The sequence below is a fragment of the Dermacentor variabilis genome, chromosome 2 (assembly GCF_050947875.1).
Source record: "Dermacentor variabilis isolate Ectoservices chromosome 2, ASM5094787v1, whole genome shotgun sequence".
Classification (NCBI taxonomy): domain Eukaryota; kingdom Metazoa; phylum Arthropoda; class Arachnida; order Ixodida; family Ixodidae; genus Dermacentor; species Dermacentor variabilis.
In genome coordinates this window covers 163,335,781-163,354,700 of record NC_134569.1, presented here as the reverse complement: position 1 = coordinate 163,354,700, position 18,920 = coordinate 163,335,781, and the positions used below count along the sequence as shown (strand labels likewise).

At 44.7% G+C, this 18,920-nt stretch overlaps 1 protein-coding gene across 1 annotated transcript in view; it reads left to right on the top strand.

Moving 5' to 3' along the window:
* The window catches only part of LOC142572910 (neural cell adhesion molecule 2-like), a 231,739-nt gene that overhangs the window by 131,577 nt on the left and 81,242 nt on the right, over positions 1-18,920 (top strand). Inside the window, exons 3-4 of the mRNA XM_075682358.1 lie at positions 1,322-1,496; positions 7,019-7,129. Coding sequence (XP_075538473.1) covers positions 1,322-1,496; positions 7,019-7,129 — 286 coding nt within the window. The remainder of the gene's footprint in view (positions 1-1,321; positions 1,497-7,018; positions 7,130-18,920) is intronic.

Genomic DNA, 18,920 nt, shown 5'->3' with positions numbered 1-18,920 from the left:
AAATAGGCCAACCGGAAGATTTCATTGCCGCGCGAAAAAAAAGTTTGAATTTGAGTTCATTTTGTAGCGAGAACACGGTTTTAATACACATCTGATTATTCACAATACAGGATCAAAAATGTGCTCATGCTTGCAGCCTATTCCAATTGCCACTATCTAAATTCCACAAGCCACAGGCAAACCATCAAGCTAAATATTGCATAATGTTTATATCAAAGAAACAATTACTTCTACTCTCCCGAGAAGGAAAGCAGAAGGAATTGCAAAGCTGAACTTCAGTGGAAACCTAAAGCTTCTGGAAATTTTCGGTCAGTCAGCGCACTTTGTGAAAACAGACATGCCTGGATCCCCACGAACTGTGATTATAATATCTGCCAACTTGTGAGCTGCAAAATTGATCCAATTTGCGCTGACGAGGGTGGGGGGGGGGGGTAGGAGAGGATGGCACGCATTCTTACAAGGTTTGCGCTTAGTACACACCTTTTATGGCATTCGTATGCACTTCGACAACACACCCACATGCAGCAGCAAAACTTCGTGCAGCAGAGACTAACAAGCCACACGCTCCCTTTATATCAAACCAGCTTGCTCAATGAATTTACTGTTGATGATATTGCCTGCTCTTGCACTTGGACAATGAAGTGGCGCCAGCCCCGCCACAGCGTTTTGCTTGCAGTTTTTCGAATGTTGCGGCACCCCTTCCTACAAGACCAATAAAGCTTTTTCAAAGAGAACTTATTTTTTGTCAAACATGGTGTACCATTCGTAAAATCGTAGAAGTAACCCAAATTCGTAACACTGAGGAGCATTGAGATAATTGTCAGGTACAACGATTAGTCCCCGACTACTTGGCTAGACTAGATGGCGATTCGTCTTAGCAAACGAATATCGCAAAGGCGGACCGGAACATTAAACCGGATGAAGACAAGCGTTTTTTTTGAAACTACAAAACAACACGTGCAGCTGTGATCCTTGGTTGCACACCTTGTACGTGAGCCTTGTTCGAGTGCTCAAGTGCCCAGCCATGAAATTTGCAAAGACGCGTCAACGCGCCGAGCAAAAGCACATATTGCGAAGCGTTAGAAGTGCTGGCCTTATTTTTTCCGCTTTCTTACCCTTTGTTCTCTTCCCCTCACATAGATAAGCAAGCACATGTTGTTGACTTCCTTGTGTTTCTTTCTTCAGGTTCTCTTTCATTTAGGCAAACGACTAGGTTCGCAATCTGCTGAAAAGTTGCACTCGATACACTCTTATTCTAACGAAGTAATGTCCGGATTTGGGCCAATCCAAGCTTGTTCTCAGTTGGCTCCACAATTCGCAGGTGGCGCGCTGGGTACGCAAGGAGTGGCAGGGTCGCGCCTACTTCTCCTTCATGGGTCACCCGCATTCTCTAAAGATCATCAACCTTCGCCACGAGGACAAGGGCACCTACGTTTGCTCGGTGACCTTCCGTGACGGGACCACTAGAAACGCCACCGTCTACCTGCAGGTCATCGGTGAGCCTAGAGACCACACGCACTTGCAGTTTCTTTCTTAGCGTTGTGCTTGTCTCGACCCTTGCACACTTTATTGACGCTGTCTATCCGGCATTCGCTGTCTAAGTTTGAATGTGTGTAAGAATGCTGTCCCTTTATTGTGACGTAATAGTTCTGCAGAAACCCGAAAAGTGGGGAGAAGTCATTAACAAAGGGAAAAATCAGACATCCACACCAGCGTAGCTAAGTGCTGGATAGGAAACCCATACGGGTTCCTCGAAAGAAAAGCCTTGAGGTTGAAGAAAAATTTGTCCTACTCCTGTGCACGAACCCGGGACCGCTGCCTCTCCGGGGCAGTCGCTCTATCATCTGAGCTAACCAGGGGGCTAGCAGACGGCAAGGCCAAGTCCAATTTATACACAACTTGAAGCAAAGGCAAGAGTTTGACGTAATAATTCTACAGAAACCCGCAAGATGGAGAGAAGTAATTATTAAAGGGAAAATAAGACATCCACGCAAACGTAACTAAGTGCTAGAAAAGAAGCACATACGAGCTCCCCGAAAGGAAAGCCTCGCAGTAGAAGAAAAGTTCGACCTCGTCGGGACTCGAACCCGGGACCAACACCTTTCCGGGGCATCCACTCGACCATCTGAACTAACCAGGCGGCTCGGCTAGCAAAATGAGTTTCCGCAGAATTATTACGCGAAGCTCCTGTCTTTGCTTCGGGTTGTTGATAAATTCGACTTCGCCCTACCATCTGCTAGCCACCTAGTTAGCTCAGATGGTAGAGCGGCTTCCACGGATAGGTGGTGGTCCCAGGTACGAGTCCCTGACCAGGATGAATTTTTCTTCATCTGCGAGGCTTTTCTTTCGAGGAACCCGTATGGGTTTACTTTCTAGCACTTAAATTAAATTATGGGGTTTTACGTACCAAAACCACTTTCTGATTTTGAGGCACGTCGTAGTGGAGGTCTCCGGAAATTTCGGCCACCTGGGGTTCTTTAACAAGCATCTAAATCTAAATACACCGGTGTTTTCGCATTTCGCCCCCATCGAAATGCGGCCGCCGTGGCCGGGATTCGATCCCGCAAACTCGTGCTCAGCAGCCCAACACCATAGCCACGGAGGAACCACGACGGGTACTTTCTAGCACTTAGCTACGTTTGTCTGGATGTCTCCTTTTCCATTTATTAATCACTTTATTGTGTATCAATTTTCTTGCGTTCGATACAGATGACCGTATTATTAGTCCCGGAATCATTCTCGAGGAGAACATGAACAAAACACGAAAGCTAATTATGAGGCAGTGCACTAACTTGCTAATTGGTTCATTGAAACGTATTCTGTTGTTCTGACACAGATCTACATGATTGAGCGGAGTTTTTCAAGGATTTCTTTCTTTTCGGATTCCTGCAGCACTTCAACAAAACAACTTGGCGCCTTGTGAAAAAGCTATCAATCATTATAATCCTCAAGAAAGACATATAGGGTGGTTGTGGCTGTGGTAGCAAGCATCTCTTTGTTACAGTGCAGACCGCGAGCTAACATAAATGTAACGAGACCAGCGGTATGACAGACGGAGGGCCGAATTGCCTGAGTTTGCATGGTGGCAGCTTTATAGAATCTACAAGATGCGTAATATACTACCAAGCCCGTCCACAGGGCAAACGTGCCAACAAAGAAAAGGTTCCTAAAATGCCGAAACATTAGCACAAGAGCGTGAGCGAAATCAGCTGGAATATTATTACCGTCGCTGACAAGCTCGTGCAGGACGGTTCAATCTGCGACGGGTTTTACACGTCTTGTACGAAGTATAACTGTCGTTTGCTTATCCTTCGGTCGACAAAATGTCTGCAGCTCAACTGCATGACGCTCTCATTCTGTGTACAATGAGCTGGAAGATGTGTGGCGCCTGACGCGTTCCCTCATAGTTAGACTGCCATGAAGACATTCACTTGTCGTACGGACATGACACGTCTGCAGCTGATTGGTAACCAGTGCACAACAGAGGCGGCCATGGCGCCACTTACATAAATGGTGCTATGCCCAGATAAGCTTTCCACGGCAAGACTTCCTAACAATCGCACGGAGCTGATAGAGCCTGCATAGCACTGACAGAACTATGGGAAAGCCAGAAACGCCTCCAAAATTTTGTGAGCAGCCTTAAGTAAGGTCCAATCATTTCGCTATTGTACACTTAGGCAATTATCCATTATTTAGTTATTTGCTTGATTGAGTTCATTGTACCAACCCGGCACTGGGGCTGTGCGAGACATTGTAGTGAAAGGCCCCGGAATAATGAGCAGAATTTATGTTTTAGAACGTGCTCCCGTAAATTTTTGAACGAGCATTTTCGCACTCCGCTCCCCACCAGAATGATGCCACCATGGCCGCCGATCAACCCCAAGGCATCGGGGTTTAGCAGCAAAATTACATTACTATTCAGCCACGCTTAGAAGAAAAAAAAAAGCTGTTGTGAACTGCCAAATCGGAAGCGTTTCAGCGACAGCCACATGAGGTAGCCCCGCTACCCTGATTTGAACAGTGGCTGAAAAAGAAAAGGTGAATTCGTTCATACCTACGGTGCCTCATGTAACGTTCAGCGTACGCTTTAAAATGACAGTTCGAGCAGCCTAAAGTGGAGAGAGCTAAATAAAAACTCAGCATTTTACCGAGCACGACCGCCAGATGCGGTCTCTTTTGAGAAGAGGCACGGGCAGTCAAGAGACTCATGGAAGCTTCTAGAAGTAGCCTTTTACGCCTTTTACGCTAATACACACTAAGCAGGAATGGTTGCCATTGCCACGTTGCCTTTGAACAATCGATGTGATAGAAAGTATAACGTCAAAATTGATTTACAACCCCACGCATGAAAGAAATAGGCAGCATAATTTTATTTATCCTTTCGATAAACTTTTATTTTCTTGACCCAACTTGTTCAGGCGTAGATAGTCGAGCACCCACTGTGGTGCAATTTATATCATCGCTGAGCACGAGTGGATAAATGGTGCGTTGGTGCCCGTGGGGTGGTTGTTGTTGTTGTTGTTGTTGTAGCGTTAAGAACAATGTAGCGGGTGCAATTTGAGGCAACAGCAGCCGCAATCATACGTTGTTGGAATTGTAACGCTAGTGTTCTATGCCTCTGGTGCAATAAATTACCTGAAATGCTTAAATTTATGCCGGATATCTCCACTACCCTGTTTTTTTGTAGGTCTTGTGTTTCCTCGAGTAAATAAACTTTGGCACTCAAAGAACTCGCTGCGCTTTGGGTGAACTTGAATCTTGCTGGTGAACACAAATATCTATGTCGTAGGCGCGTCGTAACAGGTCTGATCATTTTTAATAATATTAACTGTATTTCAGAATAGCTTCGTCCTTAGAGGTGGTGCTGGATACCGCTCTTCTCTGACATGGTATAATCGTGCTGAAACCTATGATCATAACAGAAGTAACAATGAGAAAAATATACTGTGAAATTATTTTTAAGGTTGTCTTAGATTACCCTGCTGAAAACGCCCCACGGGCTTTTGATTGCTCGCTCGAGGTCGCTGTTTTATATCTTCGTGCATGCATCTTAAGTATCATGGGGTTTGTTGCGCTTCGTAACTAACGGTAACGGATTAAAAGCCACCGCGAAAAAATGGAGGAGGAGGCGGAAAATGAGGACACCTCTGAGATAAAAGTCTGAGGTTTGCTGATTGCTAGGACAGTACGGTTGGGAACCCAACTTTCGGTTTTGCTCTGTTGCTGGTAGAAGCGAAAACAGTAGTAACAACATATATTGCGGAAGCCGCTTAGAGGTGAGCCATGACATGCGCGTCAAGACTTCGACGTTTTTATCAAGTGAGGGGCTAGAATTATTTTGATCACGCACATGGATGGCCATACTACTTACACAATGATATCATATTTCTTCCGCATTGTCTTGCTTTGTTTCATAACCTGCGATTCCTTTATTTGTTCCATTTCAAGAATATTGCTATGTTGCTTCCATGACCCTAATGTATAGCTCACCAATCTCACAAACAAAAACGAAGAAAAGTATTCTAAAAGCCATTGTTGTACCTGTCGCCTTGTGTGTCCTCGTCTGTCGTTCGGGCTCTTAATTTGTCACTTTAAATTAATTGCTGCTCCTCCGTTTTATTGATGTGCCCTCTTCTTTGTCATTGCCGCGATTTTCCCGAGTTTTCTCGCCATTAGTTTAATTAGCGACGTCCCTTTGCTCGCTTCGTCATAACCATGCCTTCTTAAGTAACCTGCCTAAGTAGGAGGCGTGGTATTTTAAGCACTGTGCGTGTGAAGTGCACATTCACAAAATATTATAGGAACCTATTACACGTGTGATGTTCCTGTGGTATTATATGTAGTTGGAGACGACAATACGACAGATAGGTCGCCCTCTATAGTAGAGGGGGCTCGCTCAAAAATTGAATAGTTACAAAAATGTATGTGGAACTGCCTAATACTGCTAATCTTCATTATTACAGGAAATACCACTTCCAAATAGATAGACCGTGCCTTGCGCCTGACAGACTCTGCTGCTTGCTTTGTTGCTTTCGGCGAAAGTCTGAAACTTTCCAGAAAATAGCCGGAAAAATGTGCCGGTTGTCTAAATTGTGTGCTCTTTTGGTTGCTTTGAAGTATGGAGGGGCACATGGCTTGTCCTGAACCAAAGGCTCATCTCGTCCATTTGATGGCCATAACAGTGAAAAACAGTAGTGTGGAGTTGATAATAATTGCAATTTCGTTGCCGGAATTTAGATCAACAATTTCAGAATGATCGTTGGTGCAAGAAGTTCGAGTTTATAAGCAAGGAAACACCTATTTTCATGACTTCTTGTTGGAATACATAAACACTTGACAAATCAGATATCTATGGGTTGTATATGAACATCTACAACTGTTAGGATAGTATTTTAGACACAAATTTGTGGACTGCAAGCAGCAGACTTATTATAGCCATGCAGGCGCAAGATACACTTTACTATTACTATAGAAAGTAGCACATATGCTGCAGACGTTGAACCAGAAACGCAGGAATTTTCTACTGACATATAAAATATCTCTTCTGGAGTAAAGTAGGAAGAGCTGAGTTGTCTTGACGAATAAAAGAGATTTCTCACCGGAGCAATTGAGCGACTATCACGAAAATACTTCAAAAATAGCGCAGAGCAACTATAAAGCTCATGTGCGCAAAAGAAAATGGAACGAAACCAAAGCTAACAGAGAACAGCTCGCAACGGGATTGCAAGCGGGGAATCCAATTAACGGGAGAGCAGCTCTCTTAACACCCTCTTTCCGACCACCGATTCCTTCTGAACGACTCACTCCACGCATCACCGAGGGAGTGCAGCGGCGTCGAGTGGTAATCGTGTCGGCTTGTTTTCCGCCTCATTCCAGCGTCGCGCACCGTCGGCTCGGACGACGGCTTTGGATTCTGTTGTTCTTGCTTGCTTGTCCTCTTCTGTTTCGCCTTTTATGGCGTTTTCAAGTGCGCGAGACCCGTCGTCGTTTATTTTCGTCGCTCGCTGTCTGCACGCAGTGCCTCCCGAGCCACCTGTGATCATGGACACCCAAGGCAATGTTCTTTCGGGAAAAATCGGCCCTTTCAACGAGAGCAGCCGACTGAGCCTAATCTGCGAGGTCCGAGGCGGTAAGTGGTGGGTTTCTGCTTTCCGACTCAGATACGGCAACGTCGGTACGTTGAATTAGTACTTCAAGAAGTTACACGACAGCGGGCTACTTAGGTTAACCTAGCAGCAATAATGGCTTATGGCATCAAACAGCCAGCGTTCAGTTTCTTCCGACGCGCTTGTGCAGTCTTTCACTGCTCAGAAGTACCGAATGAGCGTCGACTTGTCGGGATCATCGAGAATAAACCCGCGAACACAATGTTCATATGGAGTGCAGGTATCCGTCTTATAGGCTCTTCTAACATGCACGACACAGACCCTTCCAAGCATAAGGCTCTGACATGCCAGCCGAATGACGCTGGCATGGTATTGTTCAAGAATCTGAAGGTTGCACTTTAGTCTGGTGTATAACTTCACGATAGTCTGTGCCTTCAATGTGGAACGTATTTTGTATGTTAGAAAGCATTTTGAATATGGAATTAAAAAAGAAAAAAAAACCTAGATAGGTCGCTCAGCAGTATTGTAAACAGATTTCCTTAACTGGCTTTTTACATAACTTTCATCCGTCTCTAAAGCAGTACCCGCCCAAATATAGATTTCTTTGTACGAGCTAAAATTTTAGGTTGACTAATCATATTTAATGCTCTTTTGTATGCTGTTATGCAGCTACCGCTTTCCATCTCTAGATTAGTCTACATTAAGCAAGTCTACTAAATCAATTGGTCTATTCATCAATGAATATTCGCACTAAGGATTTCAGACCCTTTCAGGGGTAGGTAGGTAGAAACCAATATAATGCAACGGTAGTATGCGTGTGCAATTGGGAGAGAAGACTAAGCAGAAAGCGCATATAGGTGGCGTCTTTGCTGAAATGTCCTAGCAAACTCAGATCAGGGTTTTAAATAGGGTTAGAGAAGAGAATCATTAAGTCAGGTAACCAGAGAAACGTTCGCTTTGTCTGCGCCACAGTGGTGAAACAGTTCAGAAAATAAAAGGAAGGGAAAAAAAGCTTCCATGTACTGGAGAGGATGAGTAGTACAACGTCTAATTCTTGCGAAGGCATGTCGATTTAGAAAACAACAGGAGCGCTGGAATTACTCTCTGCGGCATCCATCATGATGTGGTCGTGTTGCCCCCGACATGTTTGACCGTAAATAGATTCTATGTTGTAGTTGATTAATGTTGTTCGCTAGGAGAAGGTTGCGAAAAGAAGTTCGGGGCTCTGTTGGTGATGTCTCACTGTAACGAGGCCGCAGCAACAAGACAATATCAAAATGCTTCTTTGCTTGGAGTTGTGACCGAACTTTGCAATAATGGTTGATCTGTCGGGGAAGCTCAGTGGCTATGGAGTTGTGCTACTCGGCACGAAGTCGTAGGTACGATCCCAGCCGCGGCCTGTACGGCCACACTCCGATGGCGGCAGGAGATGGTGCCTGAATGCAAAAACGCTCGTGTATCTTGCATTTGGTGCACGTTAAGCAATTTCAGGTGGTAAAAATTGATCCGGAGCCCCACTATACGGCGAGCCTCGCAACCCACGGCGCTGTTTCGAGACGTTAAATTCCTCTATTCAGTTTCGAAATATAGGAGGTAATGGAGGTTCCCCTTTAGTGCGATGCATAATTTTTGCGCCGGCTCACCCTGGCAATCTTGATGACTGCAGATGAGTGCAGGTGGATCGGTCAGCGTCATAAGACACTACGAACACTACGAATGAGAAAATATATCAGGAGCATGCGCATAGAGGTCCTTCAGCAGTTATGGCAAAGCGAGAGGTGGTCGTGATTCTCTAGAGCGCGTCTACTTACTCATGTCGGCCACGGCGGCCGTATTTCGATGGAGGCGAAATGCGAAAACACCCGTGTACTTAGATTTAGGCGCACGTTGAAGTACCCCAGGTGGTCAAAATTTCCGGAGTCCTCCAATAAGGCGTGCCTCATCACCAGAACGTGGTTTTGGCCCGTAAAACCCCCGAATATGATGTTATTACTTACTCATGTCGCTTGTGCGCTGGCGCTTTGTATCAGCCGCATGCAGGGGTATTGGATGGTTCCTCTTGAAGAGTGGTTAGGAATAAAAGCGCCTCTAATGGTACCCATCGCGGTGGCATTAGCGGCTATGGTGTTGCACTGCTAAGCACGAGGTCGCGGGATCAAGTCCTCGCCGCTGCAGCCGCATTTTGGTGGGGACGAAATGCAAAAACGCCCGTGCCCGGGCATTTGGGGAGCGTTAAAGGTCCCCTGGCGATCAAAAGTAATTCCGAGTCTCGCACTACGGCGTGCCTCATAATCAAATCGTGGTATTGGCACTAAAATGTCAGAATTCAAGCCTCGAGTAGTCGCACTCGGGCGACGTTACAATGCTCGTCTGAAGCAGCTATCACACTCAGCTACATGACGAGGCCTGCTTCGATATAGATAACAAAGCCTGATTATCGCAGAAAGATCCCGCTCCCATCTTAAGGTTTGCGGCGAAGACGAAACACACGAAATTGCAACTCGGAAAAGCTGCTTTATTGCCGGAACGCTTTCATTTGACCTCAAACAGTAAAACAACTTATTGTTTGCGCTGGAGCGGGCTTAAACATAGAAGGCAACATTTTCTATTAATTCACCATACATAAATTGCCGTTTTGTCTCATTAAAGCTAAACATTGGGCTAGTTTATCTTGAGCTACGAAGGTAGAAACACGCAACGTCTAGCTTTAAAAAGAAAAGTAAACAGAAGTACTAGAGAAGCGAGTGCTGGTCGAGAGCCGAGTTGCGGAATGAAAATTGCGGAGTTTGAATGATTCTGAAATCGTTCCCCATTATCAAACAAAATGAATTGGAATTGAATGATGGCGCCAGTCGATAAGATGGAATGTGAATGGAATGAGATCGCGAGATTTCGAAATGGAGGTGGAAAAGAATGCGCTTTTAATTTATTCTTCAAAACTGGTAAATTTGCCAATTCGACTGCACTAGACTTGTTAAGTTTATGACATTTCTCAATTTTTCCTCACTACTGTGCCTTTTAGCATCTACCTATAGGTGAATATCTTTGCCACGGCAAATACAAAGGACACGATATTCTACACATGCATGCTACATTTTCGAAAATCCGTAAGTATTTCTGCCTTACAAGATTGAATTGCATTTGGAGAGAGCCACTACTATTTAATTTTTTTCAGTGGTGACGAGGTGACGCCGTGAAGCTTCTGGAATCCAAATGCCCGTGCTTTGCCATTCGTCGCGCGGTTCGAAAACTAATGTGTTTGCAGTTACCGCAAGATCAACCGATGACAGAGCGTGCCTTTTCTGCGGCTTCTCTTATCAGAAGAGCACATTATAGAGAGAACATGTCCCTTATCGGAGAGATGTTACTGGTCATAATCTTACTGGAACTGCTATGCGTCCTTCAGTTTTAGTTGTTCTTTCACGCAACACCTTACACCCATTTGCTCCATGGCCTATGTCACGAATATTGTATGCATCATCTACCTTTTTCTAATTTGTGCGCGAATTATTGAACAGACCAAATGCAATCTGTATGAAATAATTCACATTGATTGTATTTAAAAGCAATAGAGAGGTTTCACATTTCTTGTATCGCTGACCAGGCTTGTTGAGATGTTTTATGTATATTTTGATTTGTGCTGCAGTGTCATGTAATTCTTTGGCTAGTCCTATGGTACGTGTCATCGTATGTGGGCTAGTCATATTGTATGTGGGTTAGTGAAACAAGCTTTCTAAAGTAGGGCTAGTCTATTGTCCAGGCATGTGCTCTACGCTTCCAGTGTTCGCGCAATTTATCTTTTAAGGGCTAATGCTATAGTTGGCACCGCACATAGGAACAAATAGTTTGACCAAACAGGAAATTGAGATAAGACCCTTTCGAAAAATTGATGCATAATAATAAGATAACAGGCCACAACGCGCTTGGGAGATAAACGGCCACGAAGCGTGTTTGTTCTTGTGTGATATAGTTTTTAACATTACTATGACGTAGTCCAATAAAACATATGTTATTACTACGCACACAACGCAAGCAGTAAACAATTGTAGAAACGGCGTTTCATTTAATGGAACAGGATACATGTCTGCATCAGTTTAGTTACTACAGGAGTCGGCATGGTCGAACTCTCGCCATTCTTAGGAGTTGAAAGAAGTGGAATTAGCTAAATAGCCACTCTTCGGGGGCAGTCGGAATGGAATGAATGACCCTACTCTGCAACATTGGTCGCCAGATAGTAACTTCTGCTTTTTTTGAATAAACGACACGAAGACGTGTGCCGTCGCTCTTGTACGAGGGCTTCGTACATTCCCTATTACAGTGCCTGTTCTTTTGTTAGGAAGGCCTTCGCCTTTACGACTGCATCAGGCACAGAAGATCAAGTAAAAAAGAAACCATTCTGGATTATTATCTATACCACGCTAAGATGTTCTCAAGCGTATAGACGACGCAAATGTGCAGGAAAGCTTTCCATTGCTTAAACACTATTCTTAGGTGGTTTATTTGATGCTTCTTCAGCCGCAGGGATGCTACCCATTAGGATAGTAATGGCCTATCCGTACTGAAGTAGGAGACGGGCTCGCTATCGTCTATAGATCGACCTCTCTAGTAAAAACGTGGCCGATGACACCGTGACGTCACGTAGTGGCCACTCGATGTGTTGTGTTTAGGGTGACGCCACACCAGTCTTCCATGTAACGGGGGAACCTCTGGTTGGACGGGTTCGATCAGTTGCCGGCTCCTTCGAAAGAGCCTGGGTGAGGGAAATTCTGTGGATTGTGGCCACATAGAACATCCAAGAGCGAGGGGATTTTCTCGGACGAAGAAGTGTGACGACCATTTGATAACGAGGCTAGAGTGAGGGCGATGGTATGACGACAATGGTGTGATGACGATGGCTTGAGGACAATGGGATACCGATGCCAGTCTGAAGGCGACGCTGTGACGACGGCGGTATGACGACGATGGTGTGACGAAGGGAATGGTGGGGCTGGAATGACAGTAACGGCATGACGACAATGAGATGACGACGACGGTGTGTCCATAACGGCATCACGACAAAGAGATGGCCAAACGTGAAACGTAAGTGGGCAAAAGACAGTGCAATCGCTACGACGAAATGACTATGGTGCAATGACCATGGCGTCATGAGGGCAGCTTTGTGGTCATGAAGCGCTATCGAGACAATGCCATAACGACGACGAAATGATGATGACAGTATGTTGACGATGGCTCAAAGACGGCGTGTTGACGAAGACATAAGAACGTAGTAAGAACATTCGAAGAAAAATGGCGGAAAAGTGTCAATGAGATGGCGACTTAGTGAGAGCAACCGAGTGAAAAGGGCAGAAAGATGACGATGACGTGACCACCAAACAGTGATCACAACGTCAAGGAGGTAATCAATCGACGATACCGCATGGTGCTGTTGAAGTTCAAGTCCACACCCACGTGCATCACGTACCACCGCGTGTAATCTTAATTCGCACTACACCAGCTTTTTGTTTGTGCTATGTCTGGTACCAGCCACTTGTGCCGCCTTAATTCGCATTACAGCCGCATTTGTACATTGTGATATCTCCGGGATCGGACCACAGTTTTTGTCGACAAAACTTCATCGTGTCCTTGAGCGTGACCTTGCTCTGGCCTTGGCTCGGACAAGGCAAAGAAGGGCTTCGCATTTAAATATAGACACACAGAGGCGCTCAGCGCTGTGAGACTTCTTTACAGGCATAGCTGTCATGGGGCTCACTCCACCGTTATTTTGATGCTGACTGGTTTCCGCCGGTGACGTAGCTAGAATGCCAAAATTTTACGCGAGAAAATTACAAACAAAACCAAAAATTGTTATTCTGCAACCAGCATTTGAACTTACGACAATTAGATTGGTAGTCCAGGATTTCACCACGCAGCCACTGTGTCACTGCTACATCAGTGGAGAATACTGATCCTAAACAGCATGGTCGCTCCAGCAGGAGCCGTGATTCACTAACGCTTACTTAACTGTGGACTGGGTCGATCTGGCATTCGCGCCTCTGCACGGATATAGCAGAGTTTCGCGACATAGAGAAATTTCTGTACGCAGCCGCCGTCACATAAGCTGATGTCGGCAACGCAAATATGACAGGGCCATTGAGGGATGCTCGTGCGAGTTAATCAGCCATTTCGTCCAAGTGCAACCCACGATGTCCCGGTACTCAAAGGAAACATACTTTCCGTAAGTACGCAGGTACCATCGAACAAAATGTTTGTTGAATTCTTTAATTTGAAGATGCACTAAGTGCTGTGCATATATATAGCGGGCCGGTGACAATAACAGATAGTGGGTCATTTTGGGGAAGCTTTCGTAATGGTAATATTATCGCTAATAATTCGGCCTAAAATATGGGTGTGATGTTGAAGAGAGTAAGCCCATTGAAGAGATTCAGAAAAGATCGGCGCTCCTGCCTTTTCATTGCACACAGAAGCGCCAGCAGCTATTACATTTTCAGTGGCTAGCGGGTGTAGGCGGTCGTGTAAGATATTAAATGTCAGCTTGGTAATAGTTTAGAATGATTTGTAAATATGTCAGTGAACTCAATTTTGAGGTCTGGTAAGGCATCATTTGAATGGAAAACTTTACGTATGGACACAACAAATTGTAACTGTGCTTGCACAAATCGTATTTGAGGGCTGTGTAATCTCGACCACGATACTTAAAAAAACTCAGACGGTTCCGTGAACAATACCTATTGTGCACGTATTTTTAAAAAGTCATACACTTAAAAAATGTCTGAAACGTAAGCATGCGGAATCTTGAATCTGGGGTGGGTATACGAGCTTCCTGATATATAACAGTGTTGACAACGATTCTAGGTAGCCTGAGGCATAATCGTAAAGCTTTCCTTTCTAAAAGCATTAGAGGTTTAAATTTGTAGGTGTGACCACCGGAAAATATTACGCAGCCGAATTCTAATATGGGCTGAACATACATTTTATATATCACCATTAAGGTATTCATGCGTAGTCCAGAGGAACTGTGCCTGAGCCGGCTGAGCAAAGCTACGGCTCGTTCTGCCTTTGCTTTAATATGATCAATGTGACTGCGCCAGGTGAGCTTGCCATCCTAAATACACCAAGGTACCTGACGGCGTCAACTTCAGGAATGATTTGCTGGCGGTGTTGTAAAGATATATGCACCTGTACAGTTAATCGAAAGACTAGTACCGCACTTTTGCTAATATTTAACGACATGCGTAACCCCTCTAGCTATGTCTCCAGAATCCTAACTAATTCTGCAACGATTGGTGTAGTGAATGTAGATTATTCGCGGATGTAAAAAGTGCTATATTGTCCGCATAAACATAAACATGTACTTCTGGCGACAAAGGAATCTTACATAGCAAAATGTTAAATAATATATGGAAAAGAACGGCACCATGTGGTACACTCTCTTGTATGCTTGTGTTTAGACGTCGAAATACCGCGTTGATAACAATAAAACTCTCGATCCCTCATAAATTCATAGATGCAATGGTTATATACTTCGGGAAATATTAATGGACCGAAGCTCATTGAATAGAACACAACATTCTACAGAGTCGCCGGATTTTGTTACATATCGCGTCACAAAAGCTGCGTACTCTCGTTTGCGGTGAACAAGTTTAATGCGGCTCTCTAAATCTACATAGACGCACCTTATGGAGTGGCCGGGACGCAATCCAACGTGACAAAGACTGAGAAGTGTATCATCCTGCATAAAATTTGTTATGCGGCCTGAACAACCCTTTCTATTTATTTGACGACATTGGAAGTAAGAGAAATTGGTCTCATGTTGTCTAAGCCAAGTACAGCTGCTTTTTTCTTCAACAGAGGAATAATTTTAGCTGCTCTCCGCTCTCTTATAACCCATGAGCAGTTGGGAAAGAAATTTACTATATTTAGTAGCTGCTGAGGCATATAATCAAGCAAAACTTTCAGCATTCCTTTTGTAATGCCATCTGGACCTTGGGCTGACGCCGGTTACGGTCTAATAATGCCCTCGAACTCTGTCACTGTTACTTCTACAAAGTCATCTCCTGGGGCGGTTTCTTTAGTCGTACCGGCAATATATGCTTAAAACATTGCGCAAGTCTTTCAGCAATTTTCTCAAGTGACTCTGATAATTATTTGACTGATAGAAGAACGGAGTCGATATTCACGGGCGCTGGTATAACTTTATGGGACTGAAGAAATTTTAACAGGGCCTTTTTATTGCTAGAATTCGAAAGATGTGTGTAATGCTTGGAATCATAATCGTCCTTAGCATTTGAGACTGTTCCCTTAGATGTAGGAGCTAAATATGTATAATCAGCCCAGTTAACAGGACCTTGGTTATATAAAAGTTTTTTTCCACGCAGATGTTCGACGTTTAAAATGTCGCTCGCAGTCAGAATTCCACAACGGACAACATGATCCGCCCTTAGTGGGTTGTACGAAAAATTGAGCTTTTCTGATGATTGCTTGAGTATTGAACACAGGCTCATTGCTTAATTATCCCTCTGCATGCCCTCCTGAGCGTTTAAAGATTATTTGAATGAATTTTAAAATTTTGCGCAAATAACAAAAGTGCGCACATGACTATCAAAACTAGTTAACGGGGTAAGCAGTTCAAAAATTTTATGGAGGTGATCAGTGTTAGTACTGGAATCAACAGTCTTCCAGGAGGTGACAGAAATGCTCGAGGTAGCAAACGTAAGATCTAGGGCAGATCGCGACTGGTCCCGATCAGTACTACGTGCTCTCGAATATAAGCAAGAGAAATATTTGTCAAAACCCAATCCCACAAGCGTCATCAAGTGTCCGTTCGGAAACACCATGATACATGATGAGAATTAAAATCGCCCACTAGTATGGCGTTCTTCTGACTGCAAGCGATAGAGGTATCGAGATAACGGGTACCTTGCACTCGAGAGGGGAAGTACGTGTTGATTATAAAAGAAGGCGTGCAACCAGGAATTATTATATTCAATGCTAACATTTCACAGTCTGGCGACATTATCTGGTATGCTAGACTAGCTTTACGACAGATATTTGGGGATACAAAAAAAAAAAAAAAACTGAACCACCACCTCGAGAAAGGCGATCCAATCGATATTATCGGAAATTTGTTAAATGGAAAGCCTGACCAGCTGTAGGGCCAAGTGTCGTGTAAAATAATAATATCTGGAGAATATTTAGAAGTAAGATATAATAAATTTGTTGCAGCGGAAAGTATGGTACGATAGTTCCACTGAATTACTGTTAAACTTCCAAGGAATAAATACGAGCGGCAGAGACTGCTTGGTCTAAAACGCTCTCTTTTAATAAGTGTTGCTTAGTCGGAATCTTTCTCACGTACTTTTTTGCCTTGGATTTGGTGGGAGAGCTAGATTTTTCTCTGACGGTGACCTTGTTCATTTAAGAGATCGAGGGTCTATATCTACATCTACATTTTCCATTCCATTTACATTGGAGAGACAGATGTGGTCAACTTTCTCGGAAGTTGATGGGTTTGATGAATCATTATTGGTCAATGGTTGCGCTGTCGATATTTCAATAGGTGGACTCCGCGCTAGACCCGGTACCTGATCCTCAATGCTGGCTGTATGAGTAAGTTGAAGCCACGGAGGTATCTGTGAGGACATCACCTGAACAAGGGAGGCGGCGAGATTTGTCACAATGCGATCCATCGCTTTCTCCAAAGCTTCTTCTACGGAAGCGGCCACAGCCTGAGAAATTGACGTATTGATACACACTTTTTGACCTGCCGTTGTACTAGCATACCCTTGAGTCCTGCTATGAATTTTTTTTCAATGGCCTCGCGACAACAGCACCGATGTCAATCAGCTACTTCGAGGATTTGCACTTCTCTTGATCTTGCAGGGCAGTTAGGCTCATCTGTAAGGTGAGTACCACGGCAAAGGCAGCCGGACTCATTTAGGGAAGAACAGTCTTTTGAATTGTCTTTTTAATCTTCTTCACAAATCCGCTATGGTATGTTGGACAGGCAAGCTTTTATGGATTGCCCAAACCGTCAGCATTTTAGACGCTGAAGGACGCGGTGGGATAGAGGCTGAAGTGGGTATATATATAAGTGTCCATGCTTTGATTTCCGATGGGCGGTTCATTCCAGCAAATGTAGCAGTCAATGTTTCTGTGGGCATGCGCTTATTAACGACACGGCTGAAACAATACACAGAAATCGCACCTGCCACTGAAAACATTTCCGAAATTCCCGCTGGACATCGACTTATGTCGACACCGCTGACTAGACTTTTGGTATATGCAAGGTGATGAGGAATGAAACTGCTCACTGCATGTGTCGTAAAAACATCGCACTTCCGTAAATCTTGAACACAAGCCTGGTCTGGCGAAAAGCAATGAATGCCCCCTCGGCCAAACTGTCGAACCTCGGTGATTTGTTGAAGATTGGCCCGGGCCATCCGGAGTTGTTTGAATTGCCTTAAGATTCTTCATGTGAATCACTCCGCCATCACTTGGGACCAAAGCCACTGGTACGCTGGCCATCCCAGTGTGTAATAAAAGCTCCACCAGTCAATCAGAGGGAGGAACAGAAGCCGACCAGGAAGAAGCGTCCTCGTCTGGTGATGAGAGAGACATTGCAGAGAAATAGGAAATTACTATGGCAAGTTAACAGTTATTGGAATAAACGGCCAAAAGCAATTAGGTAAAGGACAAAGAGCAAAAGAAAAGGACCAGCTACTTGACCAGAACCAGTGTTCCAAGCAGGAAGCAGGAGCCTCCTTGAATGCTTTCAGTGTGGTCTTCAATCTTCACAAGCGAATACGACTCGCACTTCTTCCTCTACTGCTGCAAACGATATTTCACTCTCGCAAGAGCGAATTTTCATTCCAACAAACGCCACATGACGAAGTCTGAGGCTTACTGTGCTTTATATAGTTGACCTACCTGCGCGTTTCCCCTTCGCGCGACGGGCGAAACTGCATATTTCGTTGGCCGGGTCTGAAGCGCTGGAAGTTTCAGTATTTTTCTCGGATTTTGTATTCTCCTAAGCATTACCCACATGCATAAAGAAAGCCGTGTTAATTTCAAATGGTTTGAGAAAGGCATTGCCTTTTTTAAATAATGAGTAAATTACTTATGACTCGTAGCGGCGAGTTTCACGCCCGCTGTTACAAGGCGAGCGATTATTTCCTACCCGTTTCCGCTTTGATTAGCCTAATGACTACTGTCCGTGTCCAAGGGTGCAGATCTAGATTTATAACCGCGACGGAAATAGAGAGCCGATGGTACGGTCATCACGAATTCCCAATGGTTTCATTCCATCCACGCATGCCAATACGAATTAACTACGACAGCGCTGATAGCGTGAAGCAGAGCTTTCGTGCTCACTTCGATGGACAAGTGTTTCGTCATGTCACGAGACAGCGGCGAAAGAGCAAACAATCGTCCGTCGCGCCAGCCTTGTCGTGATCGAGAGAGACGAATCGTTCAAGTCTTTCGCAAGAACGAAACATATATTGCGTGCTTTGCACAAACTCAGCGCGTGCGGTCGTTGCAGTATTGTACGAGGCAGAGTCCATTGTGTCCACTCCGCTCTTGCCTTTTTCATTCACTACCTTACACCACCTAAACGCCAGGAAACTTATCTCGCCACTTTACACACCCGCACAAACACACAGACACACTCTCGGCACAAACTCGATGGCGCCCGCCAGTCTGGCGCGCCAAAAGCGCATGCATGCTTCGGCAGCAAGCCCGCTCTCATCGGTGACGGATTGCGCCGTCTCGCAGAAACACGGCCGCGCATAATCAGGCACCGTGTAATCAATGGCC